The sequence below is a fragment of the Salminus brasiliensis genome, chromosome 2 (genome assembly GCF_030463535.1).
Source record: "Salminus brasiliensis chromosome 2, fSalBra1.hap2, whole genome shotgun sequence".
NCBI classification, from domain to species: Eukaryota; Metazoa; Chordata; class Actinopteri; order Characiformes; family Bryconidae; genus Salminus; species Salminus brasiliensis.
This window is the reverse complement of record NC_132879.1, coordinates 12698390-12720085: the sequence shown is the minus strand read 5'-3', so window position 1 is coordinate 12720085 and position 21696 is coordinate 12698390. Positions and strand designations below refer to the sequence as shown.

Here is a 21696-nt window from a genome sequence, read left to right as displayed (position 1 = left end):
GCATTCACAGCCTAGGTGCCCTGGAGCAAAATACCTTACCCCCAACTGGACAGAATGCATGTGGAGGCAAAATTTCATTGTACTTCTCTGCAATGGCCATTAAGTGTGAAATACGTTACAGTACGGAAAGAAAATGTGATTTCCGATTCAGGTTGACTTCAATGACCTTCCCACAAAAAAGTAATAATGTCCACAAACAATGTCCTTAACACACTCCAGAAAGAGATATAAGCTTGACTCAGCTTTAATAATTTAATTTAGATACATTTTGTTATTGTTGACAGTCATTACACAATATATATTTACAGATCATTATGAAATATCATTACAATTTACAGGATTTTGTACAAAATTGCCGTCCAGGTGCCTTGATTGTTCTATCCAGATACTGTCGTGTTTTTGATATGGTGACTTTATTCATTTTTCAGCATTCTGTACTCTCAACATGGTGCACGTACAGGCTTTGAGAAAGATCCCGGCTGTCAGCCTGCTCTGCACCAATTAAAGATCTTTCTCAACAATAAGAAACCTAGTACACCAAAAAATACATGTTTAAATAATGATTTATAACATTAACATCTGATAGTATACTATTGAATTATAAAATTGTGTCTTTTTTAATAACATGATTTAATATCACCTATGAGCTTTTTTTTTTCTTAACTTAAATCTATCGAGAGTGATAATAATGAATTACAGGTGTGTTTTTTTTAAATATATTTTTTATATCAAGGGGTAACTCACCTTGTCCATTATATCATTTGTTGAGAACACTTCAGAGATGCTTAAACAGCCTTTTGCTCTCCGTCGATAGCCACTCATGAGTTTATACAGTGTAGAGATGAGGATTGGTGTGGTGTTTTTGATGGCCTACGTTTGGACAGATTGCCAGGATAATGACGCATCTCTATCTTGTCCTTCCACGGGGCCACAAATGTCCTCAGTCATAGTTTGCCCCAATCTCGTTCGATTTCCCTCAAATGTCCAGAGTCCCCACCATAGGAGGGGCAAGTTTAAGCCATTTTGGGACAGCAGGAGAGCGCTCCTCCCACCGTCCACATCTGCTCCGACGCGACGGCAACGTCATGATGACAACAAGTTACCTGGCGTATGTTTACCCTGTTTGGCTCCCATAAAGACAGTGCTCTGCAGTAGCGCCCAAGCGAACTCATTTTTCGAAAGAACAGAAGGATCTTTTATAACCAGTCAAAAACTAAAATGCATTGTGCTCCATCTCGCTGCAGGAGATGTGGAAAACGAAAACGAACCGAAGCATGCGTTTTTTTAAAAGATGTCTGAACGACAGCAGTTTTAACTATAGGAAAATAGGCTTTCAAGGATGACTCCTTCAAAAAATCATCTATAAAGCTTTCCTGGATGCAGTAGGCATTGTCTACGAAGTAAATAGATAGACTAACCAAAAAAACGAATCCTTAAAAGATATGCAAACACAAGCATAAATATTTGATCCACAGAGTAAGCGAGTAAGCTACGAATGACAAATATACGTGATATACTGAAACTCCGCAACAGGCCCCAGTTTTTTCAGTCTTGTTCTTCTTTTTTTGTTGGTGTGTTTGTCAGTCGTTATCATGGTGCTCTCGGAAGAAAAAGAAAGTAGTCAATCCTGATTTATTATTTTTTTTTGTCCCCACACGTTCCAAGTCTCTTTACCTCCAATAAAAGCAGAAAGAAATCAGCGAAAAGGGGCGCAGTGTTTTTTTTTTTTTTGTTGTTGTTTCTTTTTTTTTTGTCGTTGTTGTTATTTCTCATTAGATTTTCTCTTTTAAATGTGTTCTGGTCCACTTTCCTTCCTCTCCAGCCCTTCTTAATGGACGTAGTAGAGCCAGTAGACCACGTTGAAGAAGGAGAAGACGGTGGGGAAGATCATCCTGGACCACTTGTCAATGGAGTTGACGTCGGACAGGTCAGGGATGTTGACCTTGAGCTGCGAGGCCCGTCTCCGCAGGCGGCTCTTCTTCTGCGTCGAGTGACGCTCCAGGGCGCTGTGGCCGTAGTTGTGGCGAGCCAGGGCGGCCCGCCTGTACTGCAGCGTGGAGCTGTCATAGGCCAGCATGCTGCTGCTGCGGGGGTCCCCCAGGCCCCGGGACAGGTCCCCTGGGCCCATCTCATTCTTCATCTCCACCGTGGTCAGCCGGATGTCGTCTGGGTTCATCTGCAACGGGGGAGAGACCACATTATACTCTTCTAATCCAGGCTGTTATACTCGCCTCCAGCAAATATCTCCTGCTCTCTGCGTCTTAATCAGTACTCATGAATCTCCACCATGTGTCATGGCGATGTTATGAAACAGCATGTAAGCAAAGCATTAAAAAATGTCATTAAAAAGTCTAGGTTACTAACCATTCCTAGATAGTAGTAGTTATAGTTATGATCACTTTAATGGCAATTAATTGGCATAAATGTACAAAGCTACTGCTACAAATAACACAAACAAAAACAATAACAGTGAGGCTAAAAATATGTTTTACAAGTTTAAATCAAATTTCAGATTTTTTCCATTGCCCAAAAGCTGTCGGTCAGCCAAAGATGTGGTTGGTGTCCAAAGTTTGCCTCTCTGTTTCTGCCCTGGAGCTATGAAGTTAATGTAGCTAATAAGCAGGCTAATGGGAGTTTCTCATCAGCAGTTAAATCATCTGGCTAAATCATCTCACACTTGCCTTGAAATGTAATCTCAAATGGGTTTTCTTCTGTGGTTTCTGACACTGTATGACATATTACTATCTATGAAATGACAAACGACAGAACTGACAAATTCAGGTCTCAAGACCTGGCTGCTACTTCTGTTACCAGCTATGCTAATGCTATGCAGTGCTACCTATGATCATGTTTTAGTTATTGTCAGAAAGCACATAAGCCAGTCTATTTGAGATTACTTAACAACGTGATGTAGTTTCAAGAAAGTAGCTGATGATTTAGGCATGGAGGTGGTTGGTGTAGCGTAGCTATGTAACAAACACACCGCACCAATAAGAATCCGTGGGCACTACTTTTAACACCGCATTCACCTACCTGTACAACATGATTCAACTATAAATTGCTCTGTATCAGCTGAATACCATACATTATAAATGGAAATGTTTGAGCAATGCTAAAAGCTTGTATTGCTTTGTACTTATATACTAGCTACATTAACTTTGTCGCTCCAGTTCAAGAAGAATTTAGTCTAATATCCCTGCTGAAAAAGCCAGCTTGATGGCCAAGGTGGTTGAAAGGCTGGTCATCCAGGCCAAACAGACCCTATTGTGGTACATTTGATCAAACTGGTCAAAATTGATAATGCTGGTAGGTCAGCTCAACCATTAAACTCTAACCAAAATATATCCTGTGTCACTTAGCCAGCTAAGCCGGTCCACCATCTTGACCAGTTTGAATTGGCCAATCTGCTTTTTTTCTGCAGGGATATAATAAACTATGTTTAATACCCTGAAATATAACCAATGAGGTCATCTAGGTCCATTCTGATTTCCTATTGAGTTTAAAAAGTTATTCAAGAAGACACTTCAGACACCAAATGACACCAAATATGACTTGTCTCATCGACTACATTTGGGGTAAGCTGGAAAACTGCACATTTGATTGTTGCCAAAGCATTGCTTTAATCTATATTTTAGATATATGTGGTTGTCATTCATGTTATTAACTATGCTAGAACGTGAGCAGCATTTTCTACACAGCAAACACAGCATAGTCATTTCCGAATTTCAACCACGACATGGTTAAAATTCTGTCTGCAAATATAAATAATCAGGCAAATAAACGCAAAGGAAAAGGCGAACTTATGAAGGCAAAGGTCCAGAAGAGTGGTGAGGGAAAGGGCTGCTGGAGATGAAGGGAGGGAGAGGCTGGAAGAAGGGGAGAACGCAAGGCTCCTCTGAAGCCCCCCAAACCACCCTGCAATGTGCTCTGATTCATCCCGGTTTAAAGCGAGGAAGCCTACTGCACCCCTCCCCTCCTCTGCTTATGTGGGTGTTCGCTTTGCCATGAAGCTGTTTAGCCTTTGTTGCGCTATGACTGGTGACTAAGCACCAAAATCTACTCTGAAAAAAGCATCGTCTTTTTATGTCTTTGTCATGGTGTCTTTGTCATGCTGATTTAAAAATCCCTTTACATGGCTAAAATTGCTGCTGTTGACTGAGCAGCATCCATTACAGCAATCTTAGAAATGACTTTCGCCGCTACAGCCTACCTGGAGGTCAGAACATTTACTGAGCATTAGCATTACTGTTTATTATTTCCCCTTAAAATCAATTCAGAACAGAATTAAAAAAAACCCACTTTTCACGTTTCAATTCTGTGTTCAATAGCTGCTTGTTGTCAAATTAGCCTTTGTAACAAACTTTGCAATTAACTTTTTGAGAAACCTGAGCGTAACACATGTAAACTTTGTAAATAATTTGCTAATTTGTAAAATTGTTGCTAGCTTCTTTTCGTCTTAGCTCTGTTCTAACTGGCCAGTAAGCAGGCCAGCAACAGAATAAAGGACAATTTCCAAACAATGCTTTTGAGTTCATTACATAAAGCCAGGTTGAATGTTGTAGTTTTCAAATGTTAAATATTTTAAAGTATTTTATTGCTCTGAACAGCTCAGCTCATTTTTTTTTTCAAAACTTCTTAAAAGACTATTCATTAATAGGAAAAGGTGAGGCTATCTGCCGTGCTCTTTGCATAATACCTACAGCAGTGTTAACAGTGCTAAGCAATCTGTTCTAATGTCTATTATATAATGTCTATCTCTTTATATGTCTGTAGTGTTTTTTTCTGTATCTTAGTTAAATTATGTGTATAGTCTTAATTTATGGTGTATTAAGTTGTCTTAATAGCTTGTAATTTCCTTAAGGTACCAAAACTAAAGCGACAATGTAGTAACGTTACCAGTAAATTAGCATAAGTCATTTTTCGTGCTACATTTACTAGCTAATTATTTCTTTTTTCTCCACATGTGGAACATCAAGTCATCAACATTTTACTAGATTTATATGGCTTGATTATTTTTGTGTGTTATGATGCAAGAAATGAGGGTCACCTAGAATGTCTATGCATTTTTCAACTGTGAAAGTATATGTGTCAGTATATGTATAATCAATGGAGGGGATGTTGAAAGGAGCACTGAAACAGAAGCCCTGCCACTCAGATTGAACAAAAGAGTCATCTGCAGTCAGCAAATGAACATGCGGACTAGGAAAGAGTTTCAGGTGCAAAGAGTAAATCAAATCATAAAAAAGGAGGGGAGTGGAAGTGGTGGAAATGATGATGGCTACCATCATTACTCTAAACCAACCAAAAATTAACAAATACAAAAAGAAAAAAAAAACTGCTCAGGTGGTTTGATTATTGCCATTAATTATTTATTTCTGATTGCTTAAATCGATGCAGATCCATTTGTTGTTTTTTTTTTTACTTTCGAGTTGGCAGTACCTTAAGTCTCTGCTCGCCTAGTCCTAATGCAGCATCCTCCGCAAAGATTGGATCCCACATCGAGTCATACACGTCAATTTCCCTCTGTTTCATTCTGGCATACAGAGCATCGTCTCTCTGAACTACATTTCCCACCATCCACTGCAAGTACACAAAATCAGCACTGTTACTTGGGAAATGGAAGCTTTGCGACACTCAGAGAATGATAGCTTGAGAAGAGAAAGAGAGAGAGTGTGAGAGTGAAAGAGAGATAGAAAGGGTTTTGGCACATCTAACTTATTCAAGCTCAATAAGATTATGAAGCGAGCAGCTTGACGCCCTGCCAGCCCTGAGCTGAGAGATGACTCGCCCTGTGAAACGGCAAGGTCACCGCTTACTGCTACCCAAACTATGCTCTGATCTGCCAGAGGAGAAAAATAAATCAAAAAAAGAACAGAATGTCCTTTGGAGGGTAAAAATCCATTAAACTCTGGTTGATCAGTAAGCCTATGCCACTGGAAAAAAAATAAAGGTGAATTTCCAGAGTCGTAGGGAAAAAAAGTCCATTGATCCTGAAAGGGCACGGGACAGAAGTCACAACACATAACCTCAAAATAACAAACCAGCTACTGCAGAGGAACAGCTGCGGTGGGCAAAACCCTAACCAGGTGTTTTTGTGTTTTTTTCTCCATAAGGACATCCAGGCTAACGCTACCTTGTTGGGATCTGGCCGGAGTTTCTCGTTGTTGGCCGTAGCCGCCTTCTCTGCTGCTTTCTTCTGTCTCTGTGGGCCTCGCCCGAAGAAGATGTAGTTGACGAAGGCGTACTCGAGCAGGGCCAGGAAGACAAAGACGAAGCAGCCCATCAGGTACATGTCTATGGCCTTCACATAGGGGATCTTGGGAAGAGTCTCTCGCAAGTGCGTGTTAATGGTGGTCATGGTCAGCACAGTGGTAATACCTGCAGGTCAACAACAAGGAGGTATGTAGAGAATAAGGTGTTGGAAAGCATTAATGATACCAGCAAAATACACTTACACGTCACTGTATTAGCACTAGACTCTTTATTAGAAACACTTGCCTTATAGGTCAACTATATTGGTGTACATAATTTCCATCCTTTTGTCCCAATTACCAGAATATTTTTGAAAACCTCTTTTCTTCTCTCTCCAGCTTGTTTTGGGGTTTTGACAAGAAAAGATTCTTAAAAATGTACGTGATTTGACTCAGACTCACACCTTAGAGACTCAAGACTCAATCTTTCTCTTCAGAGACGCAAGACTTGACTCATAAAACAGGCATTCATGACTGTCTCTTTATATATAACGTGTAGAAACTATTTTTAGCGTATATATATATTTTTTGCTATCTGTCTGTATTTGTCTCTCTGTCACTGTTGTCAAGTAGCTTCGCTTTTTCACCCAATGATGTAGCTTAAGGCTAGATTAGGTCAAATTGGATTTTCTGTCAATGTTCTGTAAAGTTACAACCTAGCAACAGTATCTAAGAAACAACGTTGGGCATGGCTAGGCCAATTTGTCATCCACTCTATACCCCATCCATCATTGGTCAGTTTCTGATCACAGGACCACTGCTGACCAAATATTATTTGGGTAGTGGACCATTCTGACCACAGCAGTGAGTGTGGCTCTGGCACAAAAATGCTGCAGGGGGGTTTTATACACAACAGAACTGACCATTGATGAAAGTCTAGAGGATGTCTAACACAAACTATGTATTAACAGATGGACTACAGTCTCTTACTGTGCACCTGCAAGGTAGATAATAAATAAATAAAGTGACCAGAGAGTGTACGGTCCAGGAATATATGGACAGTGCCATATTTCAGCACCACGGACAGCAGTGTATTGTGACACTCTTAACAGTATAGTACAGCAATAGAGAAATCATGGCAACTGTAGTACAGCGGACACCAACCTAGTAAAGCAGGACACACCACAGTAGTACAGTATGATGAACACCGGTATAACACACTACAATGGAAACTAATATAGTACACTGCAGTGGACACAAGTATAGCACACTATGATGGACACCAGCATATTACACTACATCAGTACAGTATGGAGCCGAGCATAGCAGTCTACACTGGATACGGTATAGAACCGTACTAGTATACTGAACTACAGAGGATGCTAGTATAGCAAGTCAGAAATAGAACAGTATAGTGGACACCAGTTTGGCACACTACAATAAACACCAGGACAGTCAAGTTTGATAGACACCAGCATAGTACTTTACATTAGATACAGTATGAGAAGAACAGTATGAGAGACACCAGTGTGGTACACTTTGGTGGACATGAGTAAAGTACTGACGTAAAGTATGACGGAAGCCAGTATTGGACAATACAGTGGACAACAGTGTAGTACAATATGAATAGCACAGTACAATGGACACCAGAACTGTACTCTACGATGGACACCAGTAACAAAACATGATAGACACCAGTATAGTGCAGTAATAATGGCACCAGCATAATACATTACAATGGAAACCAATATAGCACAAAAACAATAGACACTTAAATAAAACAGTATGATAGACACCTGTTTAGGAAATTACGATGGAGTTTAGAATAGTACGCTACAGTGGACGTCATAATAGTACAGTATAGCAGACACCAGTGTAGTACAGTATAGAGGACACCAGTGTAGTACAGTATAGCGAACGCCAGTGTAGTACAGTATAGAGGACACCAATGTAGTACAGCATAATTGACATCAGTGCAGTACAGTATAACAACAAACAAACAAAACAGCAGTAGAGTCCAGCACCAGGTGCAGTTTTGTTCAGAAACAAGGGATAATACAGAATTATTGCACTGTCTCTAATTCTGATCTGCAGTCAAGAGAAACCGTAGTGATATTGCAATCTAGCGAATGGCACGTATGTGTTTTATTACATGATATGAAATAACCTTGCTTCAGGGTTCTAATCTAATACTTATATCACCTACAAAATGTCATCATTTATCATCTACAAAGCACCATAAGACTGATCCATAAATAAAAGTGCGTGACTGCATAGCTGGCTAATGTAAACACGGAAATGATACTGCCAAAGTCAATGTCCTCGTCCCCTCAGTCACAGCCAGAGCTGAAACAACACATCCTGTATTCCGGGTGTGTCACACGCCGCTTCACAGCTACGCTGTTTTTGATGAGTGAGGCGTCCTGATACACAATTTGAGTATTCATACACACATTAGCAAATACACGCAGAGTATAAAGCCTACTAATATCATGGAGAGAGAAAGAGAGAAAAAATGAGAGACCGAAGGAGACAGTGAGACTTTGAGAAAAAGAGAGAGTAAAAAAGAAACAGTGGAGACAAGAGAGAGACATTAAGAGAAAGAGAGAGAGAGGGAGGAAGTAAGAAACAGTGGAGACAGAAGAGAGAGAGATTAAGAGAAAGAGAGAGAGAGAGGGAGAAAGTAAGAAACAGTGGAGACAAGAGAGAGACAGTAAGAGAGAGAGATAGAGAGAGGGAGAAAGTAAGAAACAGTGGAGACAAGAGAGAGACATTAAGAGAAAGAGATAGAGAGAGGAACAGAAAGACATTAGGAGAAAGAGAGAGAGAGAGGGAGAAAGTAAGAAACAGTGGAGACAAGAGAGACATTGCGAGAAAGAGAGAGAGAGAGAAAGTAAGAAACAGTGGAGACAGAAGAGAGACATTAAGAGAAAGAGAGAGGGAGAAAGTAAGAAACAGTGGAGACAAGAGAGAGACATTAGGAGAAAGAGAGAGAGAGGGAGAAAGTAAGAAACAGTGGAGACAAGAGAGAGACATTAGGAGAAAGAGAGAGAGAGGGAGAAAGTAAGAAACAGTGGAGACAAGAGAGAGACATTAGGAGAAAGAGAGAGAGAGGGAGAAAGTAAGAAACAGTGGAGACAAGAGAGAGACATTAAGAGAAAGAGATAGAGAGAGGGAGAAAGTAAGAAACAGTGGAGACAAGAGAGACATTGCGAGAAAGAGAGAGGGAGAAAGGGAGAAATTAAGAAACAGTGGAGACAAGAGAGAGACATTATGAGAAAGAGAGGGAGAAAGTAAGAAACAGTGGAGACAAGAGAGACATTAAGAGAAAGAGAGAGAGAGAGAAAGTAAGAAACAGTGGAGACATAAGAGAGACATTAAGAGAAAGAGAGAGAGAGAGGGAGAAAGTAAGAAACAGTGGAGACAAGAGAGACATTAAGAGAAAGAGAGAGAGAGGGAGAAAGTAAGAAACAGTGGAGACAGAAGAGAGAGACATTAAGAGAAAGAGGGAGAGAGGGAGAAAGTAAGAAACAGTGGAGACAGAAGAGAGAGACACTGCGAGATAGAGAGCGAGTGAGCAAAAGAAAGAGAGCAAGTGAGAGAGAAAGTGAGAAAAGTAGTGAAGACAGAAGAGGGACTCTGACCAAAAGAGAGAGATGAGATAGGAATTAGAGTAAGGAGGAGAGAGAGAGAGAGAGAGAGAGAGAGAGAGAGAGAGAGAGAGAGAGAGAGAGAGAGAGTAGCAATAGTGGAGACGAAAAGAAGAGAAACAGAGAGAGAGAGAGAGAGAGAGAGAGAAGAGAGTGGGAGGAGAGTAAGAATAAAGTAGTGGAAAAGAGAGAGAGGGGTGGAGGAAGATTGGAAAAGAGAGGATAAGAGACAGAGAGATCAGAAGAGAGCACACGCGAGAGAGAGAGAGAGAGATAAAGAGAGATGGAGAGAGTGATAGACAGACTTTCTCAGGCTTCTAATAGAGCTATTGTATTTCACTCTAAACAGCACGCGGAGGCTGTAGCATCTGTTCAGCTGTCACACAGCTCTCAGTGCAGACAGATTGATTGTGACAGGCAAACCCAAAACTCTAAAACGCTCCCGCGCTCATCAGTCACCTATTCTATCTCCTGCTTTCCCTGCAGGACCACTGGCGGAGACAGGCACTTTTTCATCACGGCAGAACACGGCCCTATTAGCCAGAAAACACATCAGTAACGACCATCCGACGGAGGGTTTGTCAGCGCAATCAGAGGCAGCAGATCAGAGGGGATCCGCCCGTGCGGTCTTTAATGGCGTTCAGAGCGGGGCGGCTTTTCTCCCAGTGCCGTCCCACCGCCTCAACAGGACACCCTGACTGTTCTGCTGCTTTATTGGAGCCAGGCAATTTCTACACCCACGCCAGCCCAGGCTCCATCTAATCTAGTTTGGGGATAAACTGGCTGCCACAAAGCCCTGATCACAGGACGTCCTCATTTTCTACTGGAGGCCTGTTCGAGCATTCTGATGCACTGAGAAGGAACGTTGCACAAATATTAGACCTTTTATACTGGACGTTTGCAACCCTTCTGGTGTCCCACTAGACCTCTGATCAAATGCCTCCTACTTAAAGTCATGCTGGCAATATCCAACCAATCAGGGTCCTAAACTTAACTGAGCGCAGGGTCCCGACAGTTACAAAAAATACCACAGAAATGTGAAATACACAGGCAAAACAATGCCTCCCATAGTGAAGCCAATTTGACAGGTTAAGAAGTGTAGAATAAATATTCCACATTTGTTTCAAAAATCAATTCCAGGGCCAAATATTGCCTTCTAAAGCGGCCTGTCAACAAATTCACCTGTTCAGGCTTTTAGCTAAAGGCTCTGACAGGGAAAACCACTGGGCCTACCAATATCTTGATAAGAATAGTCTTAACAAAACCCCTATGTCAGATTTCTAAGCCCTCTAATTGTTCAATTGATGCCATTGTCCTTGTAAATTAAACAAATCCCAAATATGAAAAAACTGATGAATGTCAGCATCTTTGTGAAAATTTTGTAAGTGGCTTTTAAGAGGAAATTTCTTCTTAAGAATGACTGACGAATGAGGCCCAATGTTGGTTTCCTTTGATGGATTTGAGTTGAACTTATCCCTTGAACCAATCAGAATGGATTCAGAATCACAGAGCCCCACCCCTTACCCACTAAAATCTCTCAGGCTGCGTTTACACTGGAGATCCAAATCTTTTCTTCACATGTGACACAGATTTGATATTTGTGATGCAGTGTGAACAGGATAAAAATACTGATTGTGTAACTGCAGTTTTTGAATGTAGTACTGAAATCTGAGACGGCAATCACTATGGCTGCACTCGCACCTTTTATTTCGGAGGCTGGGTGACAGAGCACAGGCAGTGTACAGAAATAAACATGGAACTGTCTAGCAACAAAAATCTAAAATTATAACAGCAGTTAAAAAAAAAGTTTCATTCTCAAGTACGTTGAAAAAATGAAAACCAAAGAAATCAAAGACCATAAATACACAGATTAAGTCTCTTTATCCAGTCTACGACTGGGTCAGAGCATCAACAAAACGGCAGGTCTTGCGAGGGAGTTCCCGGTGTGCAGTTCCAGTGTCAGTACCTAGCAAACGTGATCCATGGTGGCCCCACCTCACAACTGACAGAACTTAAAGGGTCTGCTGCTAGCGTCTTGGTGCCAGATATGACAGGACAGCCTCAATGGTCTTGTGGAGTTTATGTTTTGACACTGTTTTGGCAGCATGAGGGGATCTATGTAATATTGGGCAGACCAGTATATAACTCTGTTCTGGCACTGTTGGTCACTACTCACCACAGTGTCACTGTATTCAAATCCATATATCTCACATGAATTCAAACTCAAACCTCTGCCAGAAAATAAAAGCTTGCTGCCATAGAGTTGTTTATGGTCCCACAGTACACCACTGTTAATCACTGTGTGGTCTGAATCACCCACACAGCCCTGAATAGACAGAGAGGTTGAGTATTCTTGGTTCTCTCTCAATTTACTAACAAAACAATTCTACAGAAGAAACATCTTTGGTTCTGTAAAAGACAAGAGTAGGAGGAACCTTTATGTTAGTTAAAAACCTTTCCATCCACTTATTTATGGAACCATCAATGGTTCTTGTATGGTACCGGTCAAAGAACCCCTTGCAGAGTTTCCTCTAGGAAGGTAAAATAAGGATTTAAGATTGAAGGACAAAAACATCACTTATATAGCTTTTGTTTTTGTTCACTTAGTTAAACGTATAGCCTCTTTCTCACACCCAGATTTTTGAGGTCATAACAAGCTCCCTTCAGTGCTTCTTAAACCAGACACTGTCCAGAAGCAGCTTAAACACAGGCACACAGGAAATAACACCAAAAGACGTTTCAGGAAGAAAGCCATTCTATCAAAGCTCTGGTAAACTAATGATTGTGTTAGATATATACAGGTTGTTAGATATGAGACCATGGAGGGGAAGGAGTTCAATAAGAGCGGCTCTCAGTCCCCAGTCCTAGGGGACCTCTATGCTCTCCTTGCTCGATCACGCCTGCCTCATCTTGGCAGCTAATTATCAAGTTGAATCAGGTGTGTTCAGGCAGGAAAAACACTAAACTGCACTAAAGTCCCCTAGGACTGAGACTGAGGAGCAGCCCCATTGTGAAGCTTATGGTCTGCAGAACAAGCTCCAGTAGGCCGTATGTGTTCTGCAGGACTATCCCCAATATGAAGTGTATTGTCTACAGGTCCAATATGAGGCCTGTGATCTACAGAACAAGCCATAATATGAGGTTTAATATAATCTACACAAATATTCTGGTCTACAGGACCAGCCCGACGATGCTTATGGTCTACAGTAACAATCCAAATAGCAAGCTTATGGTCTATAGGGTCAGCTGCAACAGGACCAGTCCGATATTACACTTATGTTCTAGAGAACTGGACCCAGGATGAAGCTTATGTTGTATAGAATTGGTTCAAATACCAAGCCAGAACAGGACCCACCCCCAACATAAAGCCTATGGTCCAAATAAACAGCCCCAATTTGGTGTACAGGACCAGCCATGATATATGGCCTATGTTCAACAGGACTAGTCCCAACATGAAGCCTATAATCTAAATGACTAACTCCCAAAGAACCAGCTCCTAATTTAAGGGTAATATAATTTACATAATATGTGGAACAGTATGATCTACAGAACCAGTCCAAAGTTTAGGTACATTTTGTTACAAACATGTAGCACTAATATGGTCTACAGGGCAAGCCCCAGGATGGCACTTAAGGTCTACAGAACCCAAGTCCCAAGCTTATGGTCTACTGGACCAAAACCAAGAAGATGCTTATGTTGTATAAAATTGGTTGCAATGCCAAGCTTAGGACCAGCCTCAACAAGATCAGCCCCCAACATAAAGCCTAAGGTGTACAGCAGCATGCCAATATGAAGCTTGTGGTTTCCAGGACCACCTTGATATATATATATATAGCCTATGTTTGACAAGGTTTGTGCCAACATGAAACCTATAATCCAAAGGAACTAATCCCAAAAGAACTAGCCAGATATGATGTCTGTGGTCTACAGAACCAGACCTAAAATGAAGCTCATAGATAGAAATCCCACCTAGAGCCACACGGGCAGCAGAGGCATCATAGTTGATCCAGAAGGAGACCCAGGAGAGGATGGTGATTAGGATGGAGGGCATGTAGGTCTGCAGGATGAAGTAGCCAATGTTCCTCTTCAGTTTAAAGCTTAGGGACAGACGTGGGTATGAACCTGGGAGAGAGAGAGAAAGGCAGAGAGAGAAAGGCAGAGAGAGAGAGAGTCTTTTCAGGTGAATTCTTTCAGTCTGTAAGTCAGACAACCACCTTGGTTAATATTTAAATATGCTCTAAATAGTTGAGGACGTTCTTTGACTCATATTGTAAATTCCCCACTTTCACAAAGAGATTTTAAGGCACTCATGCCAGTGACGTTTGCGTCTGGCCCAAGGTGAGAAAAGACAGCAATGCCTACTTTACTGTGTTTACTGCCTGCCTGCCTGGACCCTGTCTGCCTCTTTTTGTTCCTGAAAGGCAGACCAGCGACGGTAATAACACAAGCCAAAAAAAACTCAAATTATGCTCTCTTACTCACTGACTTACTCATCCTGCATCGCTCGCAGGCTGGACGGGGTCATTCTACCAAAGCCGTCACAGTGGCAGCAACACTCCGGCTTTGGCCTGCCTCTCTTTGTCCGCACAAAGGCACGTTTGTTTTGGCTGTGGGGCATGTGTGCTGGTGTTTGTGATGGGTACCTGTAGAGAAGACCACGTTCTTGGATATGAGTTTGTAGTCCACAATGGAAAACTGAGGCAGCTCGATGCGTTCGACTCCTGAGACGGCCCCGTCTCCTCCTCGCCAGTAGAACTCAATGTCATCTGTGGTGTAGCCGTCTGCAGGGCGAGAGACGAGGAGAGAAGTGTGCATCAGAAAGGCCGAGTCACAGTTGCAAACAACTGGTCCTAAGCTCTGAAATTTGGCCGCCGAAAGACCCTCTCAGTGTGCTAACATTAGCTTTAGTTCAAGTTTATTTTTATTACATTCAGATAAAACTATGATTTTAAGCTGCAACAAAACAATAACAAGGATCCAGACTCCTCAGGTTATTTGGACAATGCAACTAAGAATCTAGTCTTGGTTTCCTTCATTCTGTAGTAATATCATTTGTGGAGAAAAAAAAGTGTCTTGCAGTATACACTATATGTCCAAATGTTTGTGGACACTCCTTCTAATGAATGCATTCTGCTACTGTAAGAAGCACCCATTGCAAATGCACAGTTTGTCTAGCCCCTGTAGGGAAGTACTGCCAATAGAATAAGACTCTCTGGAGCGGACAAACATAAACCTATTGGCACCATGCCAAAATGCCAGGCGTGGACTAGAGGGGTATAAAGCCCCCCAGCATTGAGCTGTGGAGCAGTGGAACTGTGTTCTCTGGAATGATGGATGGTGCTCCAACCGGTACTTTTGGGATGAGTTGGGGTGATGATTATCCAACATAACTGACCTCACAAATGCTTTTGTTGCTGAATACAATCAATATAGTAGAAAGCCTTCTTCCCTGGACAGTAGATACAGTTACTCCAACAAATGCAGGATAAGCGCTTTTTTAATACTCTTGATTTTGAAAGAAAGAATGAGTGATCAGGTGTCTGAAAACTTATTTATTCATAGAGAGAGAATGAGAAGGGAACAGGAAACCCCACTTTTTATGAACGCACAGATTAACTTTCATTAGCATCATGCTAATGTCAATCTAATAAATGAGATACCTAAATATGCAAGCTAATCAATCAGTCCATCAAAAAAGCGAGATCCCACATGCTGATTAGAGCCTCAATTATAATGGCAGCTACAGCTGCGGAGCATGACTCACAGTCCGACTTGGTCTTTGGACTTCAAAACAGTGCACTGCATTGTGGGTATTGTAGTGAATTCTCTATTCTTGGCAACTGTAGTCACTGCCACTGTTTTAGTCAATGGCACTGTTTTCTATTTTTATTTCTGTCTGGTTTCATTTTCTTTTTCTTGTTTCTCGATCTGGATTTTAGCCACAAGCATTTACACTGGGTAGTCAGAATATGAAAGAATAGTGTGAAGGAATATGCAAATTTGCTCATTGTGCAGCAATTATCACTGGTGTTTCGGTTGTACTGGGAGGGCTTTTAGTTGTGGAATGTGTTTACACTGCTACAAATGCATCTCAGACCACCTCCTGAAGTTTTTCAGCATATACATATAATCCTGATACTCAAGACGCCTGTAGTGACCAGGTGTAAACAGGGTCAAGGTGTTTCCGTCTGGCTTCCTGCTGCTCACTGATTGACTCTTGAGACTGTTGTGCTGAAAATCCCAGAAGATCAGCAGTGCTACAAACACTCAAACCAACCCTTCTGACACCAACAATCATGCCACTCTCAAAATCACAGATCACAGCCGGCCAAGTGTTATCTGGTTGAGCGAAGATAGTGACGTTGAGTGACCAAAATTCAGGATGTCAGGACGTCTAATGCCAATAGTCTGACACAGAAGAGGGGCGACAGATGACAGGTTTTGTTGGTTTTAAGTTGTGTTAAACGTTAAGTTACCAAATTCCAACATCTTTTAAACATCACATGGCAAATACTTAGTGATGTTTAATTTAGGTATGGTGACCAAAACCCAACATCTACTAAACTTGTGTTAACGGCCACACAATGTGAAATTCTAAGGCTGTCAGATGTTGCTATGTTGATGGTTTTAGGTCATGGTGTTAAGCAACCAAAATTCAACATCTGTCTAACATTGGAGCTTGATGTCAACCCAATGTTGGATTCTGAGAGATATGTGACTTTGATTTTTCAACCAAAATTCAACATCTGTCTAACGTTGGAGCTTGAGGTCAACCCAATGTTGGATTCTGAGAGATATGTCACTTTCATTTCCAACCAAAATTCAACATCTGTCTAATGTTGGAGCTTGATGTCAACCCAATGTCAGATTCTGAGAGATATGTGACTTTGATTTCCAACCAAAATTCAACATCTGTCTAACGTTGGAGCTTGATGTCAACCCAATGTTGGATTCTGAGAGATATGTGACTTTCATTTCCAACCAAAATTCAACATCTGTCTAATGTTGGAGCTTGATGTCAACCCAATGTCAGATTCTGAGAGATATGTGACTTTGATTTCCAACCAAAATTCAACATCTGTGTTGTATTTCAACATCAACCCATTGTCATTTGAACTACAATTCAATGTATGTCCGACATTAGAGTCCAACGTCTTTCTGACATCAAAATGATGTTCGATTCCTGCTAGGGATGGTTTGATGTGAACCTTACCTGAAGCTGCTGCCCCAGATCTGCATGATTTTACACACTGCACTGCTGATAAATGATTGGCTGATTGGATAACTGTATGAACGAGCAGGTGTACAGGGATCCGTAATACAGCATTTGGTGAGTGTGTTATAAACGCCGACAATAGCATTAAGATTTCCAAATAGGCGATAATTAAATAATGCAGGGACAGCTTTTGGTTACAAAAGCACACGCAGACACACACGGTTCAGGCAGTGCACTCGCTGGCCCGTGTTTTCTTCTCTCGCAGCATTACAGTGGATCCTGCTTCATCTGCTCCTGTGTGTGTGTGTGTGTGTGTGTGTGTGTTGCTGCTTGCAGCTCATAATGAGAACCAGTGACCTATTTAGTGTTATAAATAATTAAGGGTGAGCTTCTGAATCTTCATGTTTAAGGGCGTCAGCTGTGCAGCACTTAGTGGCCAGGTATGGGCTTAAAACACCCCCCCCCCCCCCCCCCCCCCCCCCCCCCCCCCCCCCACACACACACACAGATATGTACATACACATACACTGTGTTACGGCTAACCGCGGTACTAGCAAGTATGGCTTATTCATCCTGTTTAATGGAGGGGTAGATGAATAGGATGTAAAAAATGGTAACGGCAGAAGGGTTTTGGGACGATCGCAGGGCGAACACACACATACATACACACACACACATACACACACACACTCAAGCACTCACAAACATTGTGTACCCATGTCATCCTCCAGTCTGTGGAGGCTTTTAAATGGAGTACAGCTAAAGAGAGAGAGCGAGAGAAAGAATGAGAGAGAGGGAGAGGGAGAGAGAGAACAGGAAGGTCAGGGACAGAAACAAAGATGGAGAGAGAAAGTGAGAGAACGAAAGAGAGAGAGAGAGAGAGAAAGAGAGAGAGAGAGAGAGAGAGAGAGAGAGAGAGAGAGAGAGAGAGAGAGAGGGGAGAGCGAGTAGTCAGAGGAGAAAGACAGAGAAAAGAGAACGAGCTGTGGCAGAGAGAGAGAGAGACAGAGAGAGACAGAGAGAGAGAGAGAGAGAGAGAGAGAGAGAGAGAGAGAGAGAGAGACAGAGAGAGACAGAGAGAGAGAGAGAGAGACAGAGAGAGAGAGAGAGAGAGAGAGAGAGAGAGAGAGACAGAGAGAGAGAGAGAGAGAGAGAGAGAGAGAGAATCTGTTGTATGGAAGTGAGGTATAGGGTTCACTCAGTAAGCTGGACAAGCATCCCACAGACTCCTGGCATCCCATATTCTGTAGAAATATATACTAAAAACTAAAAATAATAAAAGTAAATGCCACACAAATTCATGTAGGGCAGAATCATATCATGCTTGTTCAAAAAAGATCTTCACATTTTGGCTTTATCTACAATCCAGTGATCAAAACACACTGCAGTATAAAGCACCTAACCCACAGCTGCTCAGCCTTAAACCCAGCCCCCCAGGTCAGCTGGTTCTAACTCAGCTTTATCAGCTGGGACTAACTAATGATGACAAAGGTCAACAGACAGAAAGGCTACAGTAACTCAGTACATCACTCTGTACACTTGTGGTGAGCAAGAAAGCATCTCAGGATGATCTAAACGTTTAACCTTGGGGTGGATGTGCTACTGCAGCGTAAGAATGTGTTGGGTTCCAATTCTTTCAGGTAAGAACAGAAAGCTGAGGCTGCAGTGGGCACAGACTGACCAAAACTGGACAGTTGAAGACTGGAAAAAAACATAGCCTGGTGTGCTGAATCTCAGTTTCTGCTGAGGCACACAGATTGTAGGATCAGAATGTGGCACCAACAGCATAAAGCCATGGAAGCAACCTGCCTTGTGACAACAGTCCAGGCTGGTGGAGGTGGTGTAGTGGGGCAAAGTGTTGTTGTTGACCATGTACATCCCTTCATGGCCAGAGTCTAACGGTGATGCATCATGGCATAAAGCTCAAACTGGTTCAGTGATCTTAAGTAGCCTTCCTCGTCACCAGATCTGAATCCAATAAAACACCTTTGGGATGTGGCCGATCGGGAGATTTCCAGCATGAAAGTCCTCCTGCAGGACGTCTGTAACATAATTATGAAAACATGAACCAGAATCTCAAAAGAATGTTTCCAACATCTTGCAGAATCCACGCCATGAAGAATTGATGTTGTTTTGCTAGCAGTGTTTCTAGTGCTCACTATATGGACAAAAGTATTGGGACACCTGCTTATTGAGTGTTTCTCCCAAAATCAAGGGAATCAAAAAAGAATTTCTCCTGCTTTTGTTGGAATAATTGTTTCTGCTGTCTGGGGAAGAAGGCTTTCTACTAGACTCTAAAGCATTGCTGTGAGAATTTGACTGCATTCAGTGACAAGAGCATTTGGTCAGGATCAGGATGTTGAGCTGCTCCACGATGCTTTATACCCCTCTAGCCCCCCCCTGGCATTTAGGCATGGTGCCAATAGGTTCATGTTTATCTGCTCCAGAGAGTCCTATTCTATTGGCTGTACTTCTCTACAGGTACTAGATAAGCTGTGTGTGTGCATTTGCACATCTGTGTCAGCAATGGGTGCAACTTAAAGTGGCTAAATGCATTCATTAGAAGGGGTGTCCACAAACATTTGGACATTTAGTGTATATTGATAGAGAGCGAGAGAAAGTGCAGTTTGGGACTGTGCTAGGCTGGTCATAGGGATTCCATTAAATCCATTATCACTGTGCCACTGAGTCTGCCTCTGTCAATCGACTGACTGACTTCTGTCAACAGATCACATCACTGTGCTGCAAAAAGAGAGAGAGAGAGAGGGAGAGAGAGCTGGAGCGGACCCCAGAGGAGAGGAGGCCTTTATTAGCTCCTGCGGGGCTGAATAGGAGATCAGAGCGGACGGGCTGGAGAAGAGGAGGAGTAGGAGGATCCAATGCTGCAATCTCTGCCTCAGAATCACCTCAATTAAAAATGGATCAAGAATCAAGTTTATCAAGGAAAAAAAAAGCCGGGCACAGACCCATGCCTCATTAGGCAGCGTGCAGCAGCACAGAGCTCCACACTGGAGGAGGACTGTACAACCCAACACTGCACACTGAGTCTACCAGTAAAGACGAGAAGATATCCTAGCAAGTTCTGCACAGAACATGTGCAGGTATTAGAGACCGACCCGCCAAAAGCAAACCTACAGGACTGATTCTGCTCTTCATTTGAGCAGCACTGAGAGATGGAGGCAATATAACTACACCCATACAACTGAAGAAATGCCTTAAAAATAATTTGTAAAATGTACTTTACAGCTGATGTGCTGCACCTGATTCTACTTTTTTTTTTTTTACTTTTTCCTTACAAAAAATGCATTTTTATTAAATATATTTTACAAATGACTACAAATAAAGACATTACTTTAGTTTCTTGTTCTAGTTATATTACCTCCAGCTCTCAGTACTGTATATGTTAAAATGTTTTCGTGTCAAATAAAACTAGTTCACACCTGCATCTGCACCAAAACTATCTTTTATTTCAGTTTTATCTGAAATAGTTTAATTGTAATCAAATAAAAACATATTTTTGCACCTGCACAAAAACTGATTTTATTAGAATCAAATACAAATAATTCAAATAAAACCAGTTTACAATTGCATCTGCACCAAAACTGCTTTTATTGTAAGTCATTTTTATTTGATTCAAACAAAAATGTTTTTTTGCATCTGCAACAAAATCAGTTTATCTGAATAACAGTTTGAATCAAATCTATCTAAACTAGTTTTATGTGATTCAAATAAAAGGAGTTTTTTATCGATACCAAAACTGTTTTTATTTGCATCAAATAAAACTAATTCAAATAAAACTTCTTTTGACACTGTTACTCGACAACTGCAAATAATCTAGCTGTAACATATTTAGATGTTTTTTCAATGATAAGCAGAGATGTAGACGACAGAGAAAGATGCACAACATCAAGAACGAGTTCATAATAAAATCCTGAACAAAATCCAGACTGCCTCACATTTCAAAAGTCAGATTCGAGAATGTTTGATAAATGGATCATTGGAGTGCATTACTTAATTTCATAATTACAACTTTTTGGTCTTTCCCAAAATCTGTTTCATAATTACAACTTTTTGGTCTTTACCTTTTAACTCTTTTACATTGACGTCTATTCAAAGTTAAGAAGGTTTTCTCCTTCCTCTGTAAATATAGCATTTTGGAGATATGAGATAATTATGCAACAGCAACAGTGTGTACATCTACACTGTAAGAGTTACTGTATAGAAAATCACTGACATGTTGATTCCTAATTGGAGAATAGAAGTGTGTGAGCATCAATTGTCAGATTGTTTCATCAATTCTCTTCCAAAAAAGACGTTGAGTGTTATAATGTATTAACATCATGTTTGGGTACATTTGATATCCATTCACCTTCTTGTTCAATTCTTCCTGGCCAGGGTCTGAAGCTTACCTGGAAGCATTGAGCACAATGCAGGAATATCCATCACAGGACAACACACACACACACACACACACTTATAAGCAATTGAGCAATTTAGCATAGCCAATTAATTTTCCAAGTGTCATGGTGGTGGTAGGAAAGCCACAGTAAATGCTTGTGCCCAATGTGTGTGTTTGTGTGTATGTGTTGATTTTTAGCTGTTTATAGAGTAAACACAATTATTACAGTCATTATTTTAT

The 21696-nt window shown here is 41.4% G+C and overlaps 1 protein-coding gene across 2 annotated transcripts in view; it reads right to left on the bottom strand.

The window, feature by feature from the left end:
• Nucleotides 1–238: 238 nt before the first annotated feature.
• gabrb2a (gamma-aminobutyric acid type A receptor subunit beta2a) overlaps nucleotides 239–21696 on the bottom strand; it is an 82850-nt gene continuing 61392 nt past the window's right edge. The window contains exons 6-10 of one of the 2 annotated variants that reach the window (XM_072667948.1): nucleotides 14485–14622; nucleotides 13811–13963; nucleotides 6134–6378; nucleotides 5440–5580; nucleotides 239–2176 (exon numbers count right to left, since the gene is read on the bottom strand). In XM_072667948.1, coding sequence (XP_072524049.1) covers nucleotides 1829–2176; nucleotides 5440–5580; nucleotides 6134–6378; nucleotides 13811–13963; nucleotides 14485–14622 — 1025 coding nt within the window. In that variant the 3' untranslated portion in view covers nucleotides 239–1828. The remainder of the gene's footprint in view (nucleotides 2177–5439; nucleotides 5581–6133; nucleotides 6379–13810; nucleotides 13964–14484; nucleotides 14623–21696) is intronic. The other variant, XM_072667955.1, reaches the window with a different exon arrangement.